The sequence below is a fragment of the Oryzias melastigma genome, linkage group LG12, assembly GCF_002922805.2.
Source record: "Oryzias melastigma strain HK-1 linkage group LG12, ASM292280v2, whole genome shotgun sequence".
NCBI classification, from domain to species: Eukaryota; Metazoa; Chordata; class Actinopteri; order Beloniformes; family Adrianichthyidae; genus Oryzias; species Oryzias melastigma.
In genome coordinates, this window is record NC_050523.1 from 23,113,491 (window position 1) to 23,123,353 (window position 9,863).

General features: G+C 37.7%; 1 protein-coding gene across 1 annotated transcript in view; it reads left to right on the forward strand.

Annotated features, from left to right (window-relative positions):
• Positions 1 to 9,863, forward strand: part of si:ch211-196i2.1 (collagen alpha-1(I) chain) — a gene marked incomplete in the record, with an annotated part of 126,655 nt that overhangs the window by 94,995 nt on the left and 21,797 nt on the right. The window contains 9 exon segments of the mRNA XM_024298772.2: positions 422 to 475; positions 1,604 to 1,648; positions 5,933 to 5,986; positions 6,307 to 6,360; positions 6,433 to 6,486; positions 7,263 to 7,316; positions 8,801 to 8,854; positions 9,493 to 9,537; positions 9,729 to 9,773. Coding sequence (XP_024154540.1) covers positions 422 to 475; positions 1,604 to 1,648; positions 5,933 to 5,986; positions 6,307 to 6,360; positions 6,433 to 6,486; positions 7,263 to 7,316; positions 8,801 to 8,854; positions 9,493 to 9,537; positions 9,729 to 9,773 — 459 coding nt within the window.

Consider the following 9,863-nt stretch of genomic DNA (forward strand, 5'->3'; position numbering starts at 1 on the left):
TGATGCGGCCCGGCCTCAACTAGATTCTGTCTCCAGCGGCCCCCGGCTGATTTGAGTTTGAGACCCCTGGTTTACAGAGAATGGTGAGAAAAAGAGAAAATATTCAGTGAGCAGCAGTTCTGTGGACAGAAATGTCTTGGAAACTGAGGCTATAATTCACTCAGACTCACCAAAACTGAAAAACATTGACTGTTCTGATGATTCTCATTTCTGCTGCATTCAGATGGTTTGGCATCAACAACATGAAAGCATGGATCCAGCCTGACTTGAATGAAATATGTGGTTATGAGCCCTCGTAGAATGTGGTTCTCATATCTTTTGCAGATTCACAAACAAAAGCTGTAAAAACAGGATTCAGGAGTGCAGCGTAACACATCTACAAGCTATTGAACTCTAATGTTTTACACGCGTGTGTTTGCAGGGCTTACAAGGACTGCCTGGACCACAGGGAGCAGAAGGAAAGCCTGGTACACAGGTTCCCATTCTATCATATTTCAATCCCATCAACTGAAAGAACTGTGTGTGTGTGCTTATGTGTGTGCTAATCTTTTTGAACAAATGTGTATGTATTCACTATGTGTACATTTCAATTTACTCATCCCTCCCATCGTTCCATAACGTCCTTTCTTATATTATTCCTGTGTGAATTCATGATCTCCACATGATCTGAGATGCTCGTAGTCTGACAGTAAGGAAGTTATAGGTGCAGTTTTATAAATGTTTTGGTTTCAGTGCTCACGCAATGCTCACAATTTTGGGCTTTTTCCCAAACTCACTTACTGAGTAACAACAGATCCTTTTTTTATTCCTCTGTTCCTTTTTTTTTAATCAAAGCCTCTTTGGAGATTCCTGCTTCATGATTTGGTTCCAGATTTTGAAATACAAGGCCGTCTGAAAGCTTTATTTATGCTAGTTAAGTGCTGTAAAAGTCATCATAATTTTAGCTAAAAATGTTAATCAATTTGGAGCAAAGGCATTTGCCTTATTTAATTGTATTTGGGTAATTTAAATTCTTTTTGGTTTTTACATTTGCAGGTTATATTTCATTAGTTTCTCCACACTGAATTGAAAATGAATTCTTTGCAGGAACTTTGCTTGTTAAATAACTTTTTGTGCATCCTGTTTATGAATCATGTTGCTCACATTTTTGCAACTGCAAATCTTTGATTAACACCTAAAATGAGGTATGTGTCAATACACTTAGGCTTAAGGATTCTTTTAGTCCTCAGAGTTTAATTTATTCAAAATAAGAAAAGCAAAAATGTACTCGGCTAATTTAGCATTTTTAGCAGCTATCGTATCATTTGCAGCACTGCATGACTTGACAGCATCTGTAACTTATATTAGATTCCTGCATCTTTAAAGAGCTTTTAAAGCTTTGTTGAAGTTTTGTCAGGTGTTTCCACTCGTCTATGTCTTGTAGTGATAAAGCATCCTTAACATGTTTGTATTTAGCTTTTGCTGTTAGCATTCAGGTGCATTTTTGCAGGAAATTCATTTTTTATTGCTGCTAAAAGAGTAAAAATTTTTGTTCTTGAAAAAAATATCATTAAGTGAAGGAAAGATCAACATCTAAACATCCATCTGCCCTTTGCTTTTTCAGGGTCCACCAGGTCCAGATGGAGGTCCTGGCAGTAAAGGACCAACGGTAAGATCGCAGGCCCCCGGTGGACCTTAAGGTCATGATGCCATTCCTGTGGCTCAACTTTTCACTTTATTTCTTAATACTCAGATTTAATCAGAGATAAAACAGAATTTAGTCATCCCAATCTTTAAAATGATCAAATTCACCCAAACAGGTTAAAAGAAACTATAAAATCACTCTCATATCTTTTCTACTGTCTTGCTGCTGTGATAAACTGTGGAGTAAGCCATATCAACATTTGAATTATAGTATTGATAAGAAGTTTGTGTTCAATATTTTTTGGATTGCTCAGAAAAGTGTACTACTTTTTGATGTGGTAAATTAGAGACTCTAGACTTGATGTTTTCTTTTTTTTTTTTCTTTTTCAAGATTTTTTAGGAAAAATACCAATAAGTGGTGTCAAAGTCTTTCATGATTTAAAAAAAAAAAATCCACCTTTTTAGTTTTGATCTTTTACTGCACCACAATGTCACAAACTTAAATAAAATACCTTAAAATTGGGTAGTTCACTGCAATTGTTTGGTTAGAAGTTATTGTGATTAAAATCGATTAATTAGATTAATTAATCACGATTAATTAATCGCACAAAAATTAATCACACGACAGCAGTGGAGATAAGTCCATCAGTCAGACTTCATTAACTTTGTTCACAGTACTTCAAGAACTTCTTTGTAACACGCTACACGTTAGCCACGTTAGAAGCGTTAGCTGTGTTAGCGTATGCCTGTAACACCCAACCTTCCTTGTAACAAGTAAAACAGACAGACGGATACCACTAAAACAAGGATTACTATGACTTCAACGCTAACTCTCAACCTTGTTAGTAACACATTAAAGGAAACAGTCCGACATCGCTACATGTTAGCGTATTTACAACTCCCAATCTTGTTAGCAACTCGTTAAAAACCTAAGAAGGACATATAGGACTCCTTAGGCGGGAGAGGATTTTGGCAGAAGTGGTCATATAAATACACATGGAAAAATTATGGGATACTGTAGCTCAGATTATCAAGTCTAAAATGGACATATTGGTGCTGCTGCAAAATAACCTCTAACCGGTCGGTTAGTTGAGAGTTTAAGAAACATTTGATCACATTCTGGGGAGCCTGATGTCCAAAATCTTAGTGCTTCTTGTCCTGTTTGTCAGAAAAACCCTTACCAAACAAATACTTCTGAACCTCTGTATGCTTGGATACCGGTGACGGGTGAACCATTTGAGTGGTGATAGTAGACTGGTGCTGTGAATTCTTTTCGTTTCTGCCTGTTGGCAGTTAGATCGGATGGCTTTCAAGGGGTTTTTCACCGATTTTCTGCTAATTAAACAGTTTGTTTTCCTTTGTCTTGAGTTGAAGATTGTCTATAAAACTTCAGTGAGTATATCACAAACCTGACCGCTTACCGGTAAGTCTATTGCCAGGTGCTGCTGAGTCTTTATGCTCAGTGAATTTCTGCTGTCATTAAACCTGACGCCTTCCTGCAGTACTACGTCATGCTGTTCGGCATGCATAATGCCTCTGCCACCGTCCAGCATCCGGTCAACACTATTCTATCTGGTTTAAAAAGCTATAAAGCTTATCCGGATGTTGTACTCAGATTCTGAGGATGAAGACATTTGAATGCTATTCGTGATGTTTGACAGGTTTTGTGCTGGAAGTTTGACTCTCAATCTCACTGAGATAGGCTGGGCACCCATAATACGTTGGAAAGGTCATGGGGTGGAGGTAGGCTGGATAATTAACAAAATATTGAAGCTATTCTCTCCTTTATGCCCGTTCCCAACATAAACTGTGTTGATTTTTAGGACCAGTGAGCTGTTTTAGGTTTTTCTCTTTGTTGCTGCTCCTCTAACAGAACTTGTCAGTTTAAGTTTTGTTTCTTGTGATCAAACTCGCGTTAATTGACTTTTGATCTGTCAAGGCATTGTCAACGAGGCCATGCCTGTATGTCGATTGCTCCACCTCTACACCACAGCCACCCCAAATAGGGTCTGGGGTTCTTCAAACTTGAGAAGATGGGGTTGGGGTTTCTTTCTGACACGTCACAAGTTTCCTTAGACAGAGTAACAGTACTGCAGCTCTAACCTGCAGTCTGTGGACAGCTGGATCCTCGTGCCCATGAAGACTACTCTTCCCTCTAATGCACTTCAACTAATCTGAACCATGCTAATACTAACCAAAAATAGTATCCCAGCTGTACTGTAACTCTTACACAAAGAGTCCAACACCTACATAAACAAAAGCAATGTCATGTGTAAAACTGTCGACATAGACAAACATAAGCCCATATTTTACGGTCTTGGGTGTGTCTAATTCTCTTTCATAAATCACCGACTGATTATATGCTTTTGCTAAATTACCAGATTCCATTCTAGTCTTCAGTTCTGCGTGATTGTGTACATTCCTCCCATTAATCATCTGCATGACCACACAATAGATGTGACAATGAGAGCCAAAAAGCCCTGCAGCCTCACTTCACCAACTGTCAAACTGTCCTCTTTGTCCAGGAATCCCCACTGAAAACAGGCTGCTGAGCTCATACAACTGTGAAAAGTTATGAAAATAAGCTAAACCAGTGGAATGCAAATTACAGTCATCTTAAGAGGCAAATTGGTAAGGTTTTTGAATCAAATTCCAAGCGTTCATCTTCTATTCCCTCTTAGTCCTGTGCATTTGGTCCGTGGAGGTCATTGGAGCCTATTGAGAGGGGTGGCCTATACATCATTGCTCTACATCAGGTGTATCAAACTCAATCACACAAGGGGCCAAAATCCAAAACACACCTTAGGTCTCAGGTCAAACAGGAGAAACATTTATTCAACACTATAAAACTATATTTTTAAAACTTTAAAACAGTAACTTTTTAACATAATTATGAACTAGATTTATAGCATTACCTGCTGTAAGCTGAATTTGGCCACTGAAGATGCTGAAATTGATAGCTAAAACACTGAAGCTGATAGCTGTAAACGCTGAAGCCAATAGCTGATAATGCAGATGTGAATAGCTGAAAATGCTAAAGCTGAAAGCTAACTAAACAGCTAAATGCCAAATGACATACATTAAATAGCCTAAAATACTAAAAAAAAAAAAAACTTGGGGTCAAAACTGCTATCATGTAAGTGAAACATTAGCTAAACTCCAAAATAGTCTAAAAAACTGAAAAGCCTAAATTAGCCGAAACAGCTAGCATGCAGCTGAAATATTAGCTTAACTTCAAAACAGCCTTTAAAATCTTAGTAAATGAAAAATAGTTCAAAAAGCTAGCAGAACCCTAATTTTTAAAACTGTAACTTTTTAACATAATTATGAATAATAAAAATGCAGGAATATTATTCCAGAATAAATCAACTTAAACCCTAAATAACTTTCAATATTTTACTCTTCATAAAATATATTTGTCTCATTTGTCACAAACAGGCAGACATCTGGTTCCACGTTCAGCAGGAACTAAGCACAGCCAAAAGTCCACAGAGCTTGATCCGTGTCAGACAGGCAGAGGTCAATCACGAGGATGGGATCATCCAAGAAGAGAGTACTAGAGTAGTCAGGGTCCAGACGAGGGCCAGTGCAGACAGCAGGCAAACAGAGTAAAAGCAGGGTCAGGTAAACAGTAGATCAGGTCCAGGTAGAAACGCTCAGTAATGCAGGCTGAGTGGCACAAACAATACTTCACACTGAGCGAGCCTCTGTGCAGTGTTTAAGTGTCCTGTGGGGTATTGGCAAATCAGAGACAGCTGAGCGGTATCCAGGAAGTGTGTGCTAGGGTTGATGGGAGATGTAGTGCAGTCAGCAGTCTGGAGACGACCAAAGGGGGAGACAGAGCACTGATTCCTGAGAACATTCTATATTTATTTATTTGTTTGTTTTTGCTCCACAATAACCTTCTTAAGTTTTCCAGAAACATGTTTTTGAATAATAAAAGGTGTGAAGTGTGCCTTATGTCTCCCATTCTTAACGAAAAAACTTAAAGACTGTAAAGCTTTTTCACTTTTTATTCCAAAATAAATAATAATTTTCTAAAATTAGCAAAACATTTTAGAAATTGCTGAAAAAAAATCTTAGCAGTGGATCAGGATATCAAACTTCTGCTGTACGTCTGGTGTTTTAACCCTTTAACGCTGGTGATGCTTCAACACAAAGTCTTTAACATACTGTAACTTTTCAACCGTTAACACGATAATTCCAGCAGATTCTGAAGGAGAAAAGTTACAGTAAATCAAAGAACATAAACACTGGAGGGCTGAAATATTTTCCTCAAACTTCTGACAAATTTTTCCTCCTTTTTTAGGGATTTGAAGGAATTGCTGGGGAGAGAGGAATTGAGGGTTCACCAGGTTCACAGGTGTGTTTTTGTTCATTTTACACTTGTAGTGTCTGGGAAATGAATTTAAATTAAATGTAAATGTAATGTTGTATGCAGTTACATAAGGTGTTTTATTCTGATGTGACGATCGTTTTCTGAAATCTCACATGGTTTTCCTCAAATCTGAGGAGTTTTTCAGCACAGACAGAACTGCTGCTTTTCACTCAGGCACAAATCAAGGTGTTTTCACAAGTTTAGGAAGCTAATTTAACACATCTTTATGCATCCAACCCCCCAAAACAAACATGACACTGGTTGGTACTTTAGCTTTTGCAGTCACTGTCCTTTAAATCCAACAGGGCCCACAAGGACGAATAGGGGCCCCAGGTCAACCAGGCTCCCCAGGACAGAAGGTTTGAGCATGTATACACCAGACTATGATGTATGTTTGTACAGTTGTTTTATGGAGGGTTTGTTGTTTCCAGGGCTTTTTAGGGAAGCCTGGCTTGGAAGGACCACAGGGCCCAGTTGGCATGTATGTAAGTGATTCATGAGAACATGCTTTTGCACAATAATGCCCTCCAAGTGTTACTGTTCTGAATGGATTGTAATGTTTGTGTAATTCAGGAAAAAAAAAAGTATGAAGTGGTATTTGTGCCACCACATTGAGAACCAAAGTCACAGTTATGAAATTGAAATGTCTTAAATTGCAATCAAAATGTTCAGTTTTAAAGGGTAACACAACCGAACAGTTGGAGGCTGACTCCACTCTCAGCCCAAATTTGAAAAAATGACCCAGTTGACCAATCACAAAATTCAACTGTAACACACAGCACTTTTAAAGCCCCATTCATAGAGATAAACAGCTAAAAAAAAGTTGATTTTGAGTTTAGTTACCCTTTAAAAATGATGTTATAAGTAGCAAATGAAACTATTAAAACGTTGCTTTCAAACTCTTTTTCTTTGTTTTCAAAGTACATTTCTGCAGTTGCAACACAAAAGTTGTCTCACATCTGGCTTTCTCCATATCTTTGATTTTGTGTTCACAACTGAGCACATATTTGTGCCATCAAACAGCCAATTTTTTTGTCTGAAAACTGTGACCTTAGTTCTCAATGTGGTGGCACAAATATCATAAAAAATGATCTTTTAAAATGCTTTTGTAGCTTCCAAACTTAAACTAATACACTATCATGCTAAATCTTGTGTTTTTACAGTATCTGAAGTGCCATTTCTGTTTTTCTGATAGACGTTTCAACATTTCAGTCTCCAGTATTCCCTGTGAACATGTGTTTCTGCTTTTCCTGGCCATCAGGGCATTCAGGGTAACGTGGGCATGCGTGGACTCCCGGGCTTCACAGGAAGCAGGGTAAGTTGTTCCTGCTGCTTTTTTCTTTCTTGCATCCAAACATAAAGATTTTTTTTTTTTTTTTTTTGAGACAGAGACTTCCAAAATGTTTGCAGAGCATTTTGGAAAATCGTAATTCGGCTCTAAAGGTTTTTGAAATAAACCAATCCTACATGCTGCTGATTACGTGGGCCAGGTGTGTTCTGCCAATAAGAAAATTCAGTGGGAGGTTAGTTTTAAAGACATGTAAGACAGCAGCCCTTGAAGTCTAGAGTGGAACACCCTTCCTCTAAAGCACATTGGTCAAAGTCAAGGCCCGGGGGCCGGATCCGGCCCTCTAGGTAATTCTATCCGGCCCTCCAGATCATTTAATTTTATTGTTGTTAATGGCCCAATGTTATCTTGCGCTTATTTCTAACTTGTATAATTTGAACAAAATATAATTTTATGGAAAGTAAAATATTGAAACTTATTTAAAGTTTATTTATTTTTTATTTTTTTTGAATAGTGTTCCTGCCTTTTTATTATTCATATTTATGGTAAAAGTAACAGTTTAAAGTTTTAAAAATTGGCGTTCTGCTAGTTTTTTGGACTATTTTGGCTTTTACTAAGATTTTTTTTGTGGCTTTTTTGGAGTTTAGCTAATATTTCAGCTACATGCTAGCTGTTTTGGCTAATTTAGGCTTTTCTTTTTAAGCTAATATTTACATGCTATCTGTTTAGGCTAATTTATGATTTTTTTTAGTGTTTTAGGATATTTTAAAGTTTATCATTTTTTTTAGCTACATAATAGCTAACCCTTAGTTTTTTTGTTTTTTAGGCTAATTTAGCATTTAGCTAATATTTAAGATGAATATCAGCTTCAAGATTTTCAGCTATTAACTTCAGTATTTTCAGCTATTAGCTTCAGCATTTTTAACTATCAATTTCAGCATCTTCAACTATCAGCCTAGCATCTTCAGTGGCCAATTTCAGCTTACAGCATTCATACTAGCATTATCGCAGGTAATGCTATATATCTAGTTCATGATTATGTTAAAAAGTTGCGGTTTTAAAGTTTAAAAAATGTAGTTTTATGGTGTTCATTAAATGTTTATCCTGTTTGGCCCGCGACCTAAGGTTTGTTTTGGATTTTGGCCCCTTGAGCGTTTGAGTTTGACACCCCTGCTCTAAGGAACTGACCTCATTTCACGATCTTAAAGTATTTTTTTCAAATCATGCTTCAATATTCCCGCAATCTGCTTTGCTCTGTTAAATCTAAATCCTCCATCCAAGGCGGAGCATTCAGTCACTCTGAAGCCCCAACATCTCATTTTTAAACCAGTCTAAAACTCCCCTATTTGACCTTGTATTTTTATTCTTGTTGTTGTTTTATTTTCACTTCATTTTCTTTGTTTTATTGAGAGGCAACGCTAAATAAAATGGATTATTATTATTATTTAAACCACATCTTCATTCATTTTAAAGTAAAAAACAGCAGTAAATGTTTCTTCTTTTTGTTCTAGGGGGAGCCGGGTTTGAGAGGCTTTCCTGGTTCTCCTGGAAAACCAGGACCTGCTGTAAGTGTCATCAATCCAAACAACCCGTTTCATCTCGACTTAGCTTTGTTCATCCCAAACTGGATGTTGCTTAAAGACACACTCCAGTGAGATTGTGTTTTTGGAGTCTTAGCGCGTTCTTGTGGGATTTTTCTGATGATGAAAAAAAATGGCTTAAATTTCTGAGTATTTCTTTATTCAAATGTGCGGTGATGAAACAGGAAATTAGAGCTGGGTCATATTATTTAGGGTTTGTAGTCTGTGCGGAAAGATCGACTATTTAGAGCAAATTGACAAATGCTGGAAAAAGGTTTAATTGTTATCACACAAGTCCCTGATTACGACAAAAGGCTGTATTTGTCAACACTAATTTAAAGAATCTTCCTAAAAGGGGCTGTTCTCACTCTGCGACATCAGCTCATGAGAGGGGAGAGTTTTGGGAGGGGCTGGTGCTCAGAGCGCAGGTTTTACGAGGATTACTTAGAAAAGCGTGACCGGATCAAAATACCGCTTTGGGGTTCTTTATAGTGAGGAATCAACAGTATAATACACCTAAAAGCTCAAAATGTTGATTTAGCATGGTATTGGCTCTGTAACTTTTGTTTGTTAGTCAAGTAACAAACATTTTGGATCTCAGCTTATCTTTTGGGGTTTTCCAGGGCCCCCCAGGTCCTCCTGGAGAGACTGGGCCCCGAGGACCTCAGGTGAGAGATGAATTCCTGGTTTCTATTTGCATTCATGCAAAAGAGTGATGTCCCTTTTTGGTTTTGCTTTTGTATGTTTCCATACAAATGAAACAGAGGTAACAAAAAGGACTTATCTAAAAATCTAGGCATATTAGGGTCTTGGTTTACTCCATATAAACTATAGTTGTTATAAGTTTTGTTTTCCTCAGGGGCGACCTGGTGATGACGGGCTGAAGGGGATTGAGGGCCCACTGGTAAGTTTTCCAGTCCAGCTAATACTGTGTGTTACTCCAACCAAAAAAAAAATAGAAGACCCCTTCCATGGAGTGTGGGATACAGGCAGA